At 53.2% G+C, this 19,607-nt stretch overlaps 2 protein-coding genes across 2 annotated transcripts in view; one reads left to right on the top strand and one right to left on the bottom strand.

Moving 5' to 3' along the window:
- Window positions 1–19,607, bottom strand: part of LOC148596011 (uncharacterized) — a 192,338-nt gene that overhangs the window by 153,644 nt on the left and 19,087 nt on the right. The window lies entirely within an intron of this gene.
- Window positions 5,316–19,607, top strand: part of LOC148596012 (uncharacterized) — a 28,561-nt gene continuing 14,269 nt past the window's right edge. Inside the window, exons 1-9 of the mRNA XM_088534236.1 lie at window positions 5,316–5,406; window positions 6,620–6,895; window positions 6,933–7,152; window positions 7,750–7,864; window positions 8,111–8,284; window positions 8,378–8,484; window positions 8,702–8,839; window positions 11,105–11,189; window positions 19,029–19,181. Of these exons, the coding sequence (XP_088390362.1) occupies window positions 5,316–5,406; window positions 6,620–6,895; window positions 6,933–7,152; window positions 7,750–7,864; window positions 8,111–8,284; window positions 8,378–8,484; window positions 8,702–8,839; window positions 11,105–11,189; window positions 19,029–19,181 (1,359 nt within the window). The remainder of the gene's footprint in view (window positions 5,407–6,619; window positions 6,896–6,932; window positions 7,153–7,749; window positions 7,865–8,110; window positions 8,285–8,377; window positions 8,485–8,701; window positions 8,840–11,104; window positions 11,190–19,028; window positions 19,182–19,607) is intronic.

Below are 19,607 nucleotides of genomic sequence, written 5' to 3'. Positions count from 1 at the left end.
GGAGAGAGCAGTCCCCTTGGCTCCTGCCCTTCAGAGTGCTCCTGCACTGCCAGGGGGAGGCCGCTCTCAAAGATGGAGGGCAGGTGCTGGCAATGGCGGGAGGCTCCTGAGGCCTGGCCAACAGCAGCTGTCCCCCTTGCCTAGAAGCGGGCAAGAAGGACGATCATGGAGTCGCAAACGGGTCGGCAGCAGCTCGAGGCCTGGCAAGCTGATGGAGCACAGCCTCCCAGAAGGCCTTTCCAAAGATGAGAAGGAACAAGAAAGTGTGTGGGGGTAGTCGGCAGGGATTCCCAAAGTGGGAAGCAAAACCCTGCTGTAAGATCACAAAGGCCTTTGCAAGAATCTCAGTTTACCTGATCTAAGGGTGGCTGGTCTTAATGCACTTGATAAGGAGAGGTTTGCTGAGTGACAACAGTACCACAAACTCCCAAGGATGTTCAAAGGCAGAAGAAGATGTAGTAACGTCTGTGCTAATGTGTTATGAAGCATGCATGTTGGCTGCTTACCAGGCCATTTAAGGACTATGCAATACCAGAGGACATCACCTGTGCACACGTACGTATGTATATCACTCATATGTTTATTTATTAATCTATATATGATAACTTGGTGTTGGCTTTGTTTTGCTTGGTGCTGTTTTGATTTTAAACACCTGGTGTACGTAAATAGCTCCAAAACGTCTCAGTCTTCATAAAAATAAGCTAGTTTGAACTTTAAGAAGAAAGCTGGCCATCTGTATGCGAGGGCTGTGGAAGATGCATTTAGCAGCGGAAACCTTCAGGGCACTTCCCAGGGAACATTCACGGCTCTCTCCACAAGAGATCCCCACCACACAAGCCTGCTCCATCCTCCTCTTCATGTGCCTTTGAAATGTAGCTGGAGCAAGCACGCAGTACAAGCACTATCCACAGCAGCAGCCTAGGTGTATATAATACATTTAAAGCTTTCTGCCTCCTGACTTCTTTGCTAGAGTGTTCTACTGCTCTCCAGCAGAAGGCTTCTGGGCAGCGCTTTGTGATTAGCGCTCTGGACTTGCAGTGCTTGATGGCACATCCACTGTGAGGACGCAGCAAACCTTGCTGGGAGATGACTGGCATTTAGGAGACACCTGTAGCCTTAAGCTAAGACCAGGAACAATGTGGATATGACAGCCTCCTGGTTGCTTCCTGTAATTCAACAGATCATAGAATCATAGAATCACAGAATGCTTAGGGTTGGAAGGGACCTCTAGAGATCATCTAGTCCAACCCCCCTGCATACGCAGGGTCACCTAGAGCACGTGGCACAGGACTGCATTCAAGCGGGTTTTGAAGATCTCCAGAGAAGGAGACTCCACAACCTCTCTGGGCAGCCTGTTCCAGTGCTCTGTCAACCTCACTGTTAAGAAATTTATCCTTAAGTTCCTGTGGAACTTGTGGTGCTTCAGTTTGCGGCCATTTCCTCTAGTCCTATCAGTGGCCACCACTGAAAAGAGACCAGCACCATCCTCTGCACTCCCTCCCTTGAGGTAGTTATAGACACTGATGAGATCCCCTCTCAGCCTTCTCTTCTCCAGGCTGAAGAGGCCCAGCTCCCTCAGCCTCTCCTCGTAGGGCAGATGTTCCAGGCCCCTGATCAGCCTTGTGGCCCTGAGCCGGACTCCCTCCAGCAGCTCTACATCCCTCTTGTACTGTGGAGCCCAGAACTGGACACAATACTCCAGATGCGGCCTCACTAGGGCTGAGTAGAGGGGCAGGATCACCTCCCTCGATCTGCTGGAGACGCTCTTCTTAATGCACCCCAGGATCCCATTGGCCTTCTTGGCCACAAGAGCACACTGCTGCCTCATGGTCAACTTGTCATCCACCATGACACCCAGGTCTTTCTCCGCAGAGCTGCTCTCCAGAAGGTCGGTCCCCAGCCTGTACTGGTGTCTAGGGTTATTCCTCCCCAGGTGCAGAACCTTGCACTTGGCCTTGTTGAATTGCATGAGGTTTTTCACCACCCAGTTGTCCAGTCTGTCCAGGTCCCTCTGGATGGCAGCGCAGCCCTCTGGGGTATCGGCTACTCCTCCCAGTTTCGTGTCATCAGCAAACTTGCTGAAGGAGCACTCTGTGCCTTCATCCAGGTCATTGATGAATAAATTGAACAGGACTGGACCAAGGACTGGTCCCCTGGGGGACCCTGCTAGCTACAGGTCTCCAACTAGACTCTGCACCACTGATCACCACTCTCTGGGCCCTGCCATCCAGCCAGTTCCTAATCCACCTCACTGTCCACTCATCTATCCCACACTTCCGGAGCTTGCCCAGGAGGATATTGTGAGGGACGGTGTCAAAAGCCTTGGTGAAGTCGAGATAGACGACATCCACCGCTCTCTCCTCGTCTATCCAGCCGGTCATTTCATCATAGAAGGCTATCAGGTTAGTCAAGCAAGATTTCCCCTTGGTGAATCCATGCTGACTACTCTTGAGCACCTTCTTGTCCTCCATGTGCCTGGAGACAACGGCCGGTATGAGCCATTCCATCACTTTTCCGGGGACGGAGGTGAGGCTCACTGGCCTGTAGTTGCCTGGGTCCTCCTTCTTGCCTTTTTTGAAGACTGGCGTGACATTGGCCTTCTTCCAGTCTTCCGGCACCTCCCCTGTTCTCCAGGATCTTTCAAAGATGATGGAGAGCGGCTTAGATATGACCTCTGCCAGCTCACGCAGCACTCTGAGGTGCATCCCATCAGGACCCATGGATTTGTGGGTATCGAGGTTCCTTAGGTGCTCTCTGACCCAATCTTCCTCTACGCAGGGTAGGTCTTCCTCTCCACCAGCTTCTTCTCTTGTCCCTAGGGCCTGGGGCTCTAATGGGCTACCCTTGGTAAACACCGAAGCAAAGAAGGCATTCAGCAACTCTGCTTTTTCTGTGTTATTTGTAACCAGGGTGCCCATCCCGTCTGCCAGCGGACCCACGTTTTCCCTGATTTTCCTTTTGCTGTTAATGTATTTAAAGAAATTTTTCTTGTTATTTTTAACGTCCCTTGCCAGATTGCGTTCCAACCGTGCCTTAGCTTTCCTCGTCGCATCTCTGCATTCCCTGACTACGTTCCTGTATTTCTCCCATGGGACCTGTCCTTTTTTGCACATTCTGTATACCGCTGCCTTCTGCTTGAGCATTGCCACAAGCTCCCTGCTCCTCCACACAGGTCTCCTGCCCCCTCTGCCTGCCTTCCTACACACAGGGATGCACTGTTGCTGGGCGTGGAGGAAGTGCCGCTTGAAAACTAACCAGCTCTCTTGGGCCCCCCTGCCTTCTAGAGCTCTAGCCTATGGGATCCTACCGAGGAGGTCTCTGAAGAGGCTAAAGTTGGCCCTCCTGAAGTCCATGATTGCAAGGCTACTTACAGCCCTGCCTCCTCCTCATTGAATCCTGAACTCCACCAACTCATGGTCACTGCAGCCGAGGCTACCCCCCACCTTACCATCTCCTACTAGGCCCTCCCTATTTGATAGCACGAGGTCCAGTAGCCCACCTCTCCTCGTCGACTCCTCCACAACCTGCGTCAAAAAGTTATCGTCGACGCTCTGCAGGAACCTCCAGGACTGCTTGTGCCTGGCTGTGTTGTCCTTCCAGTTGATGTCGGGGTAGTTGAAGTCCCCCATGAGAACCAGGGCCTGTGACCGTGAGGCAATATCCAGCTGCCTACAGAAGGCCTCATCAACCTCCTCGTCTTGTCCAGGTGGCCTGTAGCAGACACCCACCACAGTGTCTCCCACATTAGCCTGCCCTCTAATCCTTACCCACAAACTCTCAACTCGCTCATCCTCCACTCCCAGGTTGAGCTCCATGCATTCCAATTGCTCTCTCACATAAAGAGCAACTCCACCACCTCGCCTTCCCAGCCTGTCCTTCCTAAAGAGCACATAGCCTTCCATGGCAGCGCTCCAGTCGTGCGAGCTATCCCACCACGTCTCTGTGATACCAATAAGATCATGACGCTGGGACTGCACACACATCTCCAGTTCATCCTGCTTATTCCCCTTGCTTCGCGCATTGGTGTACAGGCATTTCAGGGAAGCAACAGAGGCCACAGGTTTCCCAGGAGGGGTGAAAGAGGACCCTCCGTGATCATTTCCTATCCTCCCTTCCCCACTAGCATACTCCCACTGGACGCCATCTGACCTAGGCTGTGCGGTACTGCTTGCCATGTCTGTGTGACACTCCCCTTCCCCCTTCTTGCCTAGTTTAAAGCCCTCCTAACCAGGTTGGCCAGCCTTTTGGCAAAGAGACGTGTGCCCCTCTTGCTGAGATGGGTCCCATCATTCTCCACTAGCTGGTGGTCATCAAACAGAGTCCCATGGTCATAGAAGCCAAAACCCTGTTGCCAAGCCCAGCGGCGCAGCCAGTTGTTAAGATGCCATATCCGCCTTCTCCTCCTTGAATCCATTCCTCTCGTTGACAGAATAGAGGAGAACACTACCTGGGCACCCGTACCTTTGATGGCCATCCCTAGGGCTCTGAAGTCTTGCTTGATATCCCTCATTTTCCCCACGGCATCATTAGCGCCCACATGAAACAATACTAGAGGATAATAGTCCGACTCCTGAACAATCCTTGGGAGCCTTTCTGTAACATCCTTTATTTTGGCCCCTGGCAAGCCGCAGACCTCTCTGGATGAGGGGTCCGGTCTACATATCGGTGCCTCCGTGCCCTGTGGCGTGGAGTCACCCACGATGATCACCCGCCGCTTCTTCCGGGTGCTCCTTTTCTCTTTAGGGGGAGCAGCCTTGCAGCATGGACCAGACTGCCTCCCTGGAGAGAGCCCCCTAGATGGGCCTTGGTTCAAGGCCTCCTCTGTCTGATCCACAAGTTCCAGGGCCTCGCACCTGTTGAATGTGGTTACAGGTGGAGGTGAGGTGGGCCGTGGAGGGGATCTTCTGCCACCTCGAGTGGGGACCCGTTTCCATTGTTGATTGTCCCTGGATACTGTTAATTCTGCCCGCTCTGCCCTAGGGCAAGAGGGCACTGGATTTTCTGACGGAACCGGGGGGTTCTCAGGGTGGCTTTCCTGGGAAGACTGCAGGATGCAGCTCCACCAGTCTATTTCTCTTTCACATTCCCTGATGGCCCTCAGCCGTTCTACCTCCTCCTTTAGCTCCGCCACCAGGCTGAGCAGGTCATCCACCTGCTCACACCTAAGGCAGACGGTGTTTTTGCCACTCCCTGGTAACGTGGAGAGGCTCAGACATTCCCCGCAGCCAGAAACCTGGACCGCTGCATGTTTCTGTGGCGGTTCCGTCTGGGTCGCCACAGTCTTCCTGGTGGAAGCTCTCTGCCGAGTGGAGACCATGGCTTTACCTGATCTCCCGCGCCAGATATTTGGACATCTGTCAGGGTTCGACTCCAAAAATCTGGGAATGCTCAATGACTGTGTGAACAGTACACTCACACTGTAGCTGCCCTTCAAAGTTAAAGAGCTAATTAGGAGTTAAAGAATGCGGTACGCAGGATGTCCCAGCAATGTGTGCAAGCTACAATGTGTGCGTTGACAAGCTACAAAAAAAAAAGTCCCGATTAGAAGAATCCCATTCATTTGGAACAGTAATGTATGTTGCAATTCAAGGATGGTTTCCAAGTAAGTGAGAAGTCAGTGCTTATCTGGTGGCCACTTCAGTTACATCCCCAAGAGAAAGATCTCTATCCCCCATACCAGAGAAGCCCCCTCTTCCACTGAGGGGGAACGAGGCTGCTCACGCTGGAGTCCTCATTTAGGAACTTGAGGTACAGGCTTCGAGTTCCATTGCACAGATCCCGGTTTCTGTCTGTATCACTATGGCAGGTAATACTTAACGGCTAACCGCACAGTATCAGCTATATACATGGCTTGTAAGGCAGTGTTGGACAGGAACAGGTGCCATTAAAGACTTGCAACCTCACTGCAAAAAGAGAGGTGACCTTCCTTATCAGGGATAGTGACATCAGTAACAGAGCCTGTTTTGAGCGTGTTATTGGTATATATGGAGCACAAATAGCACTGTAATCCACAGCCAACTGCACGCTCCTTTGATCAAATACAAGCTTTGCTATTTTTCCTCCCGCTAAGGCATACAGCACACATGCAGAAGTGGAGGGAAAAAATCTTCATTTAATCATCTTATGGAAGTATTCTGCTGCTGCTGCTCAGTAGCATAAGAGCACCTGGGCCCTTCTGGTGAACTTCTTCCTGCCTCGATTCTACAAGTAGTAAAATCCAGACTCTTCATGAAGGGCACATATCAATATACAAACTAACAGCTCCACCCTACTCATGCACTTCAAACATGTAATGGCAATCTATACAATGAGTGTGGTTGGGAATTATATTTTTTTGCATGGTTCTGCTTTTCTGCTCAGTTCAGTTGAGCAAATACCGTCAACCCGTAAATGGGGATTTTTGTGAAACGAAACATGACTTTCTACTAATGATAGTAACTGGCAGCTTTGCAAATCTGCAACAAGTAGCAGATTTACAATCACAGGGCACCACTGAAAAAGAGAAAGAAAGTTGCACGACAACCACACTAACAGCGACGGTGCTCCTTCTTGGGGAGCTGCAGCCCCTCCTCCGTGCGCTGCAGCCCCACGTCTAGGAGCCCTCTGTGGCGCGTGGCAGCGTCACCCCGCGGCGTCACCCCGCCGCCCTGTGACGCCCTCGCCGCGGCTGTTGCGCCTGGCGCCGTCGCCGCGCGGCCTCAGAGCTGCGGCCGCCACTGCCGGAGCGACGGTCGGCGCGTGCCTCGCTGGGAGCCTCGCTGCGTCCCGGCCCTCGGAGCGCGCCTCTGCTCCCGGCGCGGGGGCTCCGAGCCCGCGACCCCCGCTCCCGCAGCCCGCCGGGGCTCAGCCCCGCCGCAGCTGTCCCGGCCGCGGCCCCTGCTCGGGGCTCGGCTCCTCTGCCCCGCCCGAGGCGGGGCCGTCTCTCTGGCCGTGTCCGCGTCCGCGCCGCAGCATGAAGAGGTTCCTGGCGCTCTTCGGCAGGGGGCAGAGGGCGGCGCCGCCCGGCGGCGCTTCCCTGGCCTGCGTGGGCGCTCGCTACGAGCTTCGCGAGGAGGAGCTGAGCGAGCCGCATCGGGCGGCTGCCCGCGGAGACCTGGCTGCGCTGCGGCGGCTGCCGAGACGCGGCCTCGACGGGCGCGACAAGGCGAAGCGGTGAGGGGGACGGCGCCGGCCGGGGCTTTGCCGGCTCTTAGCGAGGGCCTGCCCAGGCGTGGAGGGCGCGTGTGCGCCGGGGGGGGAAGGCCGGGTGGCAGGCCCTGCCCCACCAGCACCGCCCAAGGCTGCTGTGCTGCTCTTGGAAAGCCCGTGTCCCCGGCGCGCGGCACTCTGTTGGCACGCAAGCGGTGCTGGCGCACGCTGGAGGGTCCCTTGGCGGAGGCTGGAGGTGGCCAAGCCAAGCCTTGGTGGTCCTTGCCGGGCAGCGTGGGTGGTGCTGTTGGAGGCAGCGGGCGGTCGCGTGGGCAGAGGGATGGAGGGCAGCCGCTTGCGCCCGGCAGCGTGGGGCTGTGTGGCCAGACTCGTGTGCCTGGGCGCGGGAGCCCCTTTGCAGGGAAGCAGGTGCAGAGCTGCGGGAAGCGGGAACTGCGTGGGGTGGGGGTGGCTGCTGCCGTTGGTGCAGGAAGGAGCGACTCTTTGTAAGCTGGCTTTGTGGCTCCGGACAGCGGTGGCCCTAGGCCCGGGACAGAGGCAGGAGCGGTGGGTGCAGCTCGGCGTGTGTGTGCTTGTTAATGGAATGTGTTGCCTTTGTAGGACACCCCTGCATCTGGCTTGCGCTAATGGGCACTCAGAGATCGTGTCCTATTTAGTAGAGAAGAAGTGCAAGCTCGATGCGCGGGACAGCTACAAGAGATCTCCACTGCTGAAGGTACGTGGAGCACGGGAGAACTGTTGAGGGAGGGCTTCCAAGTTCCACCCCGAGCGCTGCGTCTCTGGGGTGATGCGTGACGTGGGGACAGGTGGAGACTGTGTTGTGATTGGCGCAGAATGGGCCCGCGTTGCCTCCTCTGGGAAAGTCGGGGTTGTTTTCTGAGGTTGGCCGGCTGTGGGAGCACTGAGGGATGGAAACGTAGTTGCTGGAAAGGCTTCCTTTTCTTTGCTGTGTTGCTTGCAGGCAGTGCAGTGCCAGCAAGAAGAATGCGTGGCCATTCTGCTGGCGCATGGTGCCAGGCCTAATCTTGCTGATGTTACCGGCAACACTGCCCTTCACCTGGCTGTCCTTGGTCGTAGCACCTCTCTAGCAGGGCAGCTACTGGAGCACAATGCCCTTCTTGAGGCTCAGGATAAGGTAAGCGTAGAACATGGGTGAGGCTGCTCTTGGAAAGAGAGAGTGGCTTCCCTTGCCTGTTTGGTTCTGACTGGGGGCGGTTTATGCTTGCAGATGGGCTGCACGCCCCTTGCCCTTGCTGTGTCCGGTCGTCACGGCGAGATGGTGGAGTTCCTGCTTCAAAAAGGAGCTAATGTGCACGCTCGAGACCAGTCTGCCAGGTGAAGGGCTTGTCCAAAGAGCGTGTCCGGAGGCCCCCTGCTTTCCCAGTTGTCCTGTGCTTCCATGTAGCTGCCTTTGCTTTGCTTTGCTTTTCCCACAGCTCTGGCTGTGGGAAAGGGGGAAGCAATTGTTGTGGGAGCAAATAGGGCTGAAAAGCATGCGAGTGAAATGTCTGTGTTGGCTCCTAGCTTTCCTCTCCTCTTTCGGGTGTTCTAGGACCCCTTTAATGCGGGCTGCTTCGACTGGGGACAGGAGCATCCTAGAAATTCTTCTTCGCCACGGTGCTGACCTTTCCCAGAAAGATGTTGCTGGGTGGACGGCGGAGGAGTATGCTAGGAGTTTTCGACATGCTCGGTAAGTGCTTGAGGTGACCGTTAGAGTTGTTAAGATGTGTGAATGTCCGTGTTGGCTTATGGGCGCCCTTGTTAAAGTTTACTGATGTGTGGAGACGTCTGTAGAAGCAGGGCAAAAGGGCATGATGTGGTACCTATTGTGTCGAGTGTGAATTGGGACAGGTGTGCTCACATATGTGTAACTAGCCACCGTGTGTCACCTTGCCAGTTGGCTCTGAATAGGCGTAGCGTGGAGAAACAATGGCTCGGTGTGTCCTAGAAGAGCCGTGTACAAGGATGCCGTTGGTTTTGGTGCCAGTCCTTCCTTTCTTCCTGTCCGTAGTGTTAGTGAAGAGCTGGCAGAGTGCGCGCAGAGAGCACGTGCAGGCGGCCCAGTAGGCCTGGCAGTACTCAGCTCGCCTCCCGGAGCAGGAGCTGCTGCCTTTACATCGGGTGCCTGTGCTGCGGCCAGCGGAGGTAGGATCCTTGAGCACGGAGGAACTGATGGGGCTCTGCGTGTGGCGTGCGCGTGTGCGTGTGTGTGTGGTGCGAGTAGCTGAGCACTTCATTAGCTTCCTATCCCGTCAGCGCCCCGCAGCGTTTGCTAACTGTCTGCTCCCCAAGCGTATTTGTCCCATGCTAGTATTTTGTTGAGGAAGCTTAGAGGAAATGTAAGGGCAGTGTTGATTTTCTTTGCTAATGTCCTTTGAGGGGAGGGGGTTAGAATCCAGTAGGGTGCAAGATGTCCAGGGTTGGGGCCTGCTGTTGTTCCTGCTGTCTTGCATGACTGTTCCCCTGCAGCGTGGCCTGTTAGTTGCTTGTGGGCAGTGTTGACTTCTGAAGGTCTGACATGCTAAGAATTAATCGTGTCAATTAATATTTTCGCAGTGGGAGAGGAGCTTTCCCGCGAATGCTTTGTAAGGTGAGGCTTGAACAACGGCTTTCCACCAATCCTTTCCCGTGCCTCAGAAGAGGAGAGCCTGGAGAGAGACACGGTCCTTTTTGTCTTCACTTTTCAAGCATTCAAGACATTGATGATGAGGAGAGTGAGGAGAACTCTATTCCTGCCTCCGAATTAGAAAGACGCCGTTTAGCTGCCAAGGTGAAGTGGCCCAAGAGGCAGAATTTCTCTGGAATGAGTGAGTGGTTTGGAGGGCTGAGCTGTGTGGAGTTGAGCGAAAGGGCGTTTGCAGTGCGGTGGCTTTTCTCCTGCAAGGCCGTCTCCTGCCTAGCCCCCCTTCTCCTGCTGTGAGCTATTTCCTCCAAGCCTGGTAGCTGTGACAGGGCGTGCAGCAGCCTGGTGGTCTGGGGCAGAAGAGCACTAGGTGACAAGAGAAATGACCGCATAGTGTTGATGTGCGTGAGATTTCTAGAGAATAAAAGCTGATGAGCTCCTAGATTACCTGTTCCTTTGTCCTGCAGACCTTGCGCTCAGTTTCCAGGAACAAAGGGGTGATAGAGTTCTGACTGATACGGGAGAAAGGCATTTATTGTTCAAAGCGTGCTGAGATGCTTCATCCCCTGGCTCTCCTGTCCTCCTTGTGAGGTTCCTCAAGGGTCCTCAGCAGGGAGCTGCTGTAGTGGGTGTTTTTTTCTCCTGGCACATGCGAATGGCATTCCAGGCTCGCGTGTGACTGATCTCCCACTGCCCGTTTCCCCTCTGATGGTCTCTTTTTATTTTTGCTGTTTCTCCTGCAGAAGAGATGTTTGGCACTGGGACTGTGCAGTGATTCTGAGGATTCCGAGGATGATGCTGGAAGGCACCCTGCAGTGCTGGAGATGCAGGCAAGATTTCCTTCTTCTCCTGGTCGCCCTCTTGTCAGTGAGCTTTGAGAGAGTGTCGCAGATGCTGTCTGCGAAGAGCTACTGCAGCACAGTGAGATGTGCTAGTGGTTTGAAGAGTGCCCGTGAGGAAAGGGAAGGAGGCTGGACTAAGGCTGTGGGAGGAGCAGGCAGCTGTTGCTTGTCCTGGGTGTAAAGAAGGGGGAGATGGGGAGCGTGCTCGTGTGTGTCGCCGTGTTGTTGAAGCTGGGGTCAGAGTGTGTCTAGGCTGTGCTTGTGAGGGGCAGAGCAGCATGTCTGTGATGCTGGGTATTGCTGTCTGCCCAAAGGCATTCCTGTGGGAAACCTGCAGGCCTTCCTTGCAGCAGACAAGAGAGAAGTCTCCTGTGCAGTTAGCCAGGGATATGAAGTATTTAGCAAAGGGTGGGTGACCGGTGCAGAAGATGCTTCTTTCTGTTCTTTGCAACTCTTTCTTTTTTTTTTTTTTTTTCCTGACCTCTGTTAGGAAGCATCACCCGAAAAGGATGGAGAGGGAGGTGCCGGTGGTCCTCAGGATAAAGATGCTGCAGGATCAGTGGCTGGTGAGAAAGGTGAGTTAGTAAACATGGATCCCGCTGTGTGTTTGCTCGTTGGGGCTTGCCTGATGGAGGAGAGCAGCAGAGTGAAAGAAGCACTCATGGTGTGCCATTCCTTATTTCCCTTGCAGATGTTTCCTTGGCAGCGGGAGCGGAGCAGGAGGAATACGGAGACCCCGTCTTGGATTCTGAGGTGCTTTCTGTTGGTTTTTGTTGTTGCAGAGGAGCGGGGGAAAGGGTGTGTGTGCTCCTGCATACCTGAATGTAGGTGAACGTAGGCTCAGACCGTGTCCAGGCTGCACTTCTGAGGGCCTCTATTTCAGAGGAACAGCGTGTCTGTGACACTGGGTACTGCTGTGCGCTGAAACATCCTCCTAAGGGAGGAGTGCAGGCCTTGTAAAAGAAAAGTCAGAACATTTTCCCCTGTCCAAGTACAGAGAAGAGAAGTACGTTGCCAGGTGTCCTTTCCTGTGCAGCGGGTTCTTCTTTCTGTTTCTTCCAACTCTTTTGGCTGGCCTCTTTCAGGAGGAATCACCTGCACGGGATGGGGAGGAAACAGCGGGTGGTCCTCAAGTAGCAAATGCTGCAGCAGCCCTCCCTGATGTTAGAGGTGAGTTCAGAAGCGTTGCGCCCCTGTGCTTGTTTGCTCCTTGTGCTGAGTCAGTGAATGCCAGTGATGACCTGCTGGTGAGATGGGAAAGCCCCTAATTCTGCCCTTGCCAGCAAATGCCAGGGCAGAGGGAACGTCAGCTGAGGGAGATGTTGTGTGGTAGTGCTGGAGTGCAAGGAGCACTGTTTCGTGGTGACTCACTGCACATGCGAGGATATTTTGTGTAGTGCTTTGAGGGTCCCTCCCTTGCGATGCAAACGGACTGTGGGTGCCAGATGCTGGAGCGCGAGTTTGGGAGAGCAGCTGCCCGCAAGGCTCCGTCCTCCAGGCCTCGGGCATTGCAGAGCCGCGTTTGGATGCTCACTGCCCCTCTGTTGGGTGTTGGTTGTAGCTGTGTGAGCTGTCATGCTGGGCTTGGGCAGCTTGTGCTGCAAAGAAGGCAGGGGAAGGGGTGAGAACACAGTGGTGTGGCTGAGAGTGAGGATGCTCTTGAGTGACGCTGATTTATTTTCTTTTTTAAAAACACTCTAGTAGAAGCATTATCTGTCCCTTGGCTTTGGGTGTTGCGTGATGGAGGAGAGCAGCAGAGTGAGAGAAGCACTCATGGTGTGTCCTTCCTTATTTCCCTTGCAGATGTTCCATCGGCAGCAGGAGCAGAGCTGGAGGAGGACAAGGATTCTCCTTGGGATGCTGAGGTGCTTTCCATGGGGGACACAGTGGTTTTGCTGTGGGGGGATCCTCTTAGGAGGTTGCTCTGGGTGTGGGCCCAGCACTGAGGAGGCTCTGCTCCTTCTTTGGCTACTCCTGCCATACGTTTGTTCCTGCGAACTAGAGCAGCTTATCTATGTACAAGCTGCTCCACGAGGCTTGTGAGGAAGCAGGGTCTGGGAATGTCTGAGCTCTCATAGCAAGTGGCCCTTGCATGGGATTCATAGTGCAATAATGAAAGGTCCAGATTCTGGCTCTGCAAGTGCTTGCTGCGATTGCTGCTTCTTTGCCAAAGTATCCATTAAAAGGACAGTGTATGGAATCCTGCAGCCAACTAAAAAGGCCGACAGCAATAATGTGGGTTTTGTCTTGGAGCCCTTTTTTGGGTCAAAAAGTGCAAGGGGGGAAAGAGCAGGAATTGGACTAAGGTTTCTGAAAAGCAGGCAACTGTTGGTTTTCATTGGTACAAAGGAGGAGGGAAAGGGTGTGCGTGCTCCTGCATATGGGAATGCGGGTGAAGGCAGCTGAGGCTGTGCACAGGCTGCACTTGTAAGGGTCTCTTCAGAAGCAGAACAGCACATCCGTGTCATTGGGTACTGCTGTCTACTCAAACATCTTCTCAAGGGAGGAGTGGCAAGCCTCAAAGAAAGGAAGTCATAACATTTTCCCTGTGTGGGTACAGAGAAGTAGCTTGCAAGGTGTCAGCTGCCTGCGGAGGGAGTGCTTCTTTCTGTTCTTTGCAAGTCTTTTGGCTGGCCTCTTTCAGGATGAAGCTCCTGCAAGGGATGGAGAGGAGGCCGCTGATGGTCCTCAGGACACAGATGCTGCAGGAGCCACAGCTTGTGTGCGAGGTGAGTTAAAGCCCCCATTGAAGCCCACGTCTTGTTTGGTGGCTGTGAGCGCCAATGCATGGAAACGGTGACGTGACTGTGAGACGGGACAGCCCCGACTCTGCCCTTGCCAGCAAATGCCAGGGCAGAGGGAACGTCAGCCGAGGGAGACGTTGTGTGGTAGTGCTGGAGTGCAAGGAGCACTGTTTCTTGGTGACTCGCTGCACGTGCGAGGATATTTTGTGTAGTGCTTTGAGGGTCCCTCCTTTGCGATGCGAATGGAGGAGAGCAGCAGAGTGAGAGAAGCACTCATGGTGTGTCCTTCCTTATTTCCCTTGCAGATGTTCCATCGGCAGTAGGAGCAGAGCCGGAGGAGGACAACGATTCTCCTTGGGATTCTGAGGTGCTTTCCATGGGGGCAGAGTGGTTTTCCTGTGGGGGGATCCTCTTAGGAGGTTGCTCTGGGTGTGGGCCCAGCACTGAGGAGGCTCTGCTCCTTCTTTGGCTACTCCTGCCATATGTTTGTTCCTGCGAACTAGAGCAACTTATCTGTGTGCAAGCTGCTCCACGAGGCTTGTGAGGAAGCAGGGTCTGGGAATGTCTCTGTGAGCTCTCATAGCAAGTGCCCTACTAGAAGTGCATGGTGCGTGCTCCAAGCTTTTTCTTCCTCTGTGTGTGACTATTTCGTTAGGATAGTATTGGAGAGCTGGGTGAGGAGCTTACTGATGCTCCCAAAAAGCAGTCGCTGCCAGAAACCTTGCTGGCAGCTGCCCCACGTTGTCACCAGGACATGGAGGAAGAGCAAGGGCAGCTGCAGAAGGAGTTGGCCAGGGTTAAAGGCAAGGTAGGCAAATGCCATAACAACTGTAATGATGGTAACAGCGCTGCTTTTCCCCCGTAAATGATGAGAAGGACAAGGCAGCATTCTGAGCACAGGTACAAGTGGGATGTGATCAAGTCATTAAGTCTATGCTGCCGTAACCCATGAGGGCAGTGGAGCCTTGAACAGAACGACATGCTCTTCTTCGTGTGCTGTGCTGTGCAGGCACTGTAGTTTGAGACGTGCAGAAAGCGCTCTTTTCCCTTGTCGGTCGGAGACGGCTGCTTGCAGGAAATCGGGATGGGGACAGGAGAGGCCAGCAGGAAAGAGGGTGAAGCAAAAGCGTTTGGGAGATTTGAGTTGGGAGTCAAAGCAGTCAACTTGTGTGTATGATGCTGACGATGAAGCTGAGTACCATGGGTCCTGGTTTGACAGTTGCAGGAATCGGAAGAGCGGCGTCTTCAGGCTGAGCGGAGTGTTGAGGAGTTGAAGAGAGCCCTGGCAGAGAAGCAAAGCGAAGCAGCGGCCGCTTCCCAGCAAGAACAAGACCGTGCCTCCCTGCTATTCACCATAAGGCTCTTGAGGGAAAAAGCTGGACGGTGAGGAAGTGCCAGAGTGAAACAAGGCTTTGCTTTGTGGGCTGGTGTAAAGGCAACAGGATTACCTTGCTGCATCACAGCAACGGAATATGGGCCTTGGAGGGAGGCTTTAGCTTGAGATGTTGTTAGTCCACAGTGTGGAGTGGGTGTGTGTGCTCTTTGGGTTCCCATACTGAGCCCTATGTTTCCTTTGAAGGCTGGAGCTTGAAAAAACGGGGCTGGAGGTGACAGCGCGACAACAGACTGCGAAGATGGAAGCTCTTCAGAAGGAGCTGCACAGCTCTGCCTCTGTAAGCCACTCCTGCCCTTTCCTTTTCACGAGCTCCTGAGCCTACTTGTGTGTGTATGTGGGGCCAGCTAGAGAAGAGATTTTCCTGGGGAGCCCAGGGGAGAGCGTTTGTGGCAGTGTGCAGGCGATCGGCTGCTGGTTCCTTCCGAGGCTTTCTGGTCTTGGGCGTTTTCACGGGGTCCTGTGCTGCATCTTCCTTAAGCCTGTCTGAGGGGAGGCTTTGGCACTGCTGTGCTGCTTGGAATGTGTGCCACTCTCAGTGAGGAGAAACTGCTTAGGCTCTGCAGAATGACTTTGCTTTGGCATGCCGGTGCGTGCTGTTTTCTGTGAAGTGCTGAAGAGGAGTCCCTGTGGTATCATTTGCAGAACTGTGTGCGATGCTGCCTTGGAATTTGTAGGTGTCCCAGGTTCAGTGATTGAGAGCGGCTGGGGAAGGCGCTTTCATCTGCGGGCTGCGTGAAGCCAGGGATTTTGGTGCCTTCTCTAGCGAGCGAGGGTGCTCTGTGCCGTGCCGTGTCCCTGGAGTTGTTTCTAGTTAGGGCTGGTTTTAGTTTGGTTTACGATGGCGCGGCCTTTGAGTGTCCCATGGAAGGGGAAGCTCCTCTTGCCCGTGTTCATTGCTGCCTCTTCATACTCCGCATGGTTCTGTCTTTCTCCCTGAAGGGAATGGCTCAGGCAATGGTTGCTAACAATTTGGGAGTCTTCTCTGCATATCACAGAAATATTTGCAAGTGATGAGAGAGAGCAGGATCTGTAGTAGAAAATCAATGAGTGCAAGAAGGCATTTCTGTACTAAGCCTAAAGGTTGAGCAAGTAAGACCCAGGAGCCAGCGGGAAGGAGTGAAATATTTAGGGGACAAGGAAAGTTTGAATGAAGATCTTGAAACAGAGCTGAAAGTAAACGAGGGAGCTTTAAGAGAAACTGTTCTGCAATGCAATGCACAGCTGAACGTGAAGGACAGAGTGGTCAGTACTGTCCCCCAACCTGGAGCAGCCAAGGGAAAGCAAAGATAGATGAGGGGCAGAAATTGATTCATTCTGCTCACACTTGGGCTCCGCTCTTCAGGAACTTGAACATCATGAGGCATTGAGAAGCATTGTTGAGCCAAGATAATTGTAATGACACCAAAAGAATGAAGTGAGGCCCCATGTGAGGCAAATGCTTTTGGTTCTGCTTGAGGGCCTGTGCAAGCTGAAGTAAGCAAATCAATGTATGATAAGACAAGAATCTATGAAGGAAAGATTGGCTCAGCTCAGCTCCTTTTGCTCAGCTCTTTTTATTTGTTGCACAAGTAGAAGATGTGCAGAACAAGGCAGGTCATCAGAGAGGAAGTAGTGAGGGCTGTCCAGGAGAGTATTAATGATCTTGTCAAGAAACTCAGCGCTGACCCTGAAAAGCAAGCCTACCTGAAGGAGGGGAGAGACAAGGGATCCCGTGCCAAATGTCCTGACTTAAGAGAAGGAGCCTTTCCATATGAGACTGACAAAGTAGAAAAAGAGGACAAGAGACCTCTCTTTTTTGTAAAGGAGTATAAAGAACAAGTAAAGATTTGTCAGTTCTTGAAATAATTGTACTTTTCTGAAGGCCCCAGGTATACGCTGCATGCGTGGGAATGCACCGTGCGGGGTTTGGTCTGCTTTGTGGTGTTTCTCTTGCAATTTTGGAGGGTTTTGGCAAAGAGGAGGAAAGGCTGCAATGCGAGCAGAGATCAGAGGATGATAGTCCAGTCTAAACTGTGGTCTAAAACTATTCAGGATTTTTCTTTTCATTTCTTCCACCTAATCCTTTTGGTGTCACAGCGGGCGAGTCATTTTATTTGATGTCCATCTGTTGCACTGGTGACACAAAGGAGTGTTTCAAAAGCAGGAAGCACCCAGTGTGCAAGAGCTGAGAAGAGGAGAGGCAGGGAAGTAAAGTGATTGGGGAAGGAGGGGAGAGTATGCTGAGGAAAACTGCTGCTAAGGAGGCCTGAGGGGAGGAGCGGGATCAAGCTGACTGTAGCTGAGTGGAGAGAGGCAAAGGAAGGGAAGGAGAAGAGCTGACAAGAGACTGTGGACAGAGTGCCAAGCAAAGGCCAAAGAGGGTTCTTTGGTCTTCTGATGAGAAAGGCTCAATTCTCCATAAGTTGGTATGGAAAGTGAAGAGCATCAGTATTGTGCAGGTGTTTGTTAATCTCTGTGTGTGTGGAGGGCTCTAAGGGGGCTGCAGTTGCTCAGGAAGCTGGTTTTGCTCACAGTCCTGAGCTTTTTCTTCCCCCTCTCCTGATGCGGTCCTGTTTCTTCCTCTGAGGCTTGGCAAAAGATGACCCAAGCGAGAGAATGACTGCTTGGCAAATCAGTCCAAGTATCTGCCTACAAATGGACACGGTGCCCAAGTATGCACTGTGCTGCTCTGCAGAGTGTCATAGTAGTCATTTGGGGAGCTACTTCTAGAGACAGTTGTATAATGTAGCAGGAAAAAGCAAACGCACAGTGCATGGTGCACGGCTTTTCTTGCGATGCGTGTAATTATTTCATCAGGGCAGGGTCAGAGAGCTGGAGCAGGAGCTTGCCGATGCCCGCAGAAAGCAGGCGCTGTCCCAAGCCTCGCTGGAAGCTGCCACACGTGCTCGCCGGGAGCTGCAAGAAGAGAAAATGCAGTTGCAAAAGGAGTTGGGCAGGGTTAAAGGCAAGGTAGGCAAAGGCTGTGACTACCCCGAGGACCCTGACAACCCAGGTTTCCCCTGTAACCAAGGAAAAAGCACAGGGCACTATTCTGAGAACAGGTGCCAGGGGGACGTGAGCAAGTCAGTCCATAAACCCTGTTGTAACCTGTGAGGTCGGTGAAAGCTTGAACCTAATGACCTGCGCCGCTTCCTGTGGTGTGTGGGGTCCTGTAGTTTGGGACCTGCAGAACCTGCTGTTTTCCCTTGCCAGTGGGCGCTGATATGGTGGTAGTTCTTAAGGCTGCTCCTAGGAAACCAAGATGGGGATGGGAGAGGCCAGTATGAAAGAGGACAAAGCAACAGGGCTTTTCAGAGGTGACCTGCGAGTGCAAGCAGGTGGCTTGACTGTATGAAGAGGAAGTTGACTAGCGTGGGTCCTGGTTTGACAGTTGCAGGAGTTGGAAGAGCAACTTCTCCAATCTGAGCAAAGTGTTCAGGATTTGAAGAGAGCCCTGTCGGAAAAGCAAAGGGAAGCATTGGCTCTTTCTCAGCAACTGCAAGAATGTGAGAAGGCCCGCTTGGAAATGGAGAGCCTAAAACTGCTGGAAGAAAAAGTGGAAAGGTAAGGAGTTGCCACAGTGAAACCAGGCTGTGCTTTGTGGGATGGTGTAAAGGCAAGGGTGTAAAGGGTTAGCTTGCTGCTTGGCAGCTAGCAAATATGGGATTTGGAGGGAGGTTTTTGCTTGAGATGTTGTTAGTCCACAGTTTGGAGTGGGTATCTGTGCTCTGTTGGGTTCCCATACTGAGACCTATTTTTCCTTTGAAGGCTCGAACTTGAGAATAGGAGGCTGGAAGGCAGAGCTCAACAACAGACAGCTAAATTCGAAGCTCTTCAGAAAGAGCTGCACAAGCTGCACAGCTCTGCCTCTGTAAGCTACTCCTAAGCTTTCATTTTCACAGGATCTGATATGAAGCCCTGGCTTTGTGGATCACAGTCGTGTGTGCAGTCAAATAACACCACGTGCATCTGAGCAGAGTGCTGGCATTTTCTTAAACATAGATGCACGTGGGTGCCTGCAGTCTGTGTTTATGTGCTGTTCCAAGAAGAACAGTACTTGGCCATTTTTAACTCATAGGAAGCCACGAGCTAAAAGAAGACATGGCAAAGCTTAACTGTTCCCAGTGGACAGAGAGCAGACCTCAGCTGTGCAGAGGCGCACTGGTGTGGCCAAAATACGTTATGTTTAGGTTCCCTCTGAAGCCTGAAGCAGCTCTGTAATGTAAGAGCAAAGAAGGGAAAGTGGAATCTGTGGTCCAAGCCTTTTCTTCCTGTGCATGTAACTATGTCCACAGGCCACAGCCAGACAACTGGAGCAGGAGCTTGCTGAGGCTCGTAGAAAGCAGCTGATGTCAGAAGCCTCTCTGGAAGCTGCCACCCGTGTTTGCAAGGACCTGGAGGAAGAGAAAGGGCAGTTGCTAAAAGAGTTGGACAGGCTTAAAGGCAAGGTAGGCAAAAAGAGTAACTACTTTAATGAGCCTGACAAGGTTGTTTTTCCCCTGCAAATGATGAACAAGCAGAGGGCAGTATTCTGAGAAGAGGTGCCAGGGGCACGTGAGCAAGTCAGTCACTACAGCCTGTCGTAACCCGTGAAGGCAGTGGAAGTTTGGACCAAATGACCTGCTCTTCCTCCTCCACCGGGCAGGGTGCTGCAGTGTGAAAGCTGCAGAAAGCAGCATCCCTCCTTGCTAGATGGGGGTCTGCACTGTCCACGTGAAGCAGCATCTCAGGCAGGTGCTCTGAATGGTCGCGCAGGCTGAGCCTGCGCTGGGCCTCACGTCCACATGGGAGATCGAAGGACCTCAAAGTGACTGACTTGCCTGGTGTAATAGCCCCGGTGCCTAAGGTTGGCAGGGTCTTTGCTGTGCGCTTCC

Source organism: Tinamus guttatus, unplaced genomic scaffold (assembly GCF_059628265.1).
Source record: "Tinamus guttatus ecotype Peru unplaced genomic scaffold, ASM5962826v1 Tinamus_guttatus_pri_ptg000035l, whole genome shotgun sequence".
NCBI lineage: Eukaryota > Metazoa > Chordata > Aves > Tinamiformes > Tinamidae > Tinamus > Tinamus guttatus.
Note: the sequence above shows the minus strand (reverse complement) of the source record. Positions and strands in the feature narration are given on the sequence as shown.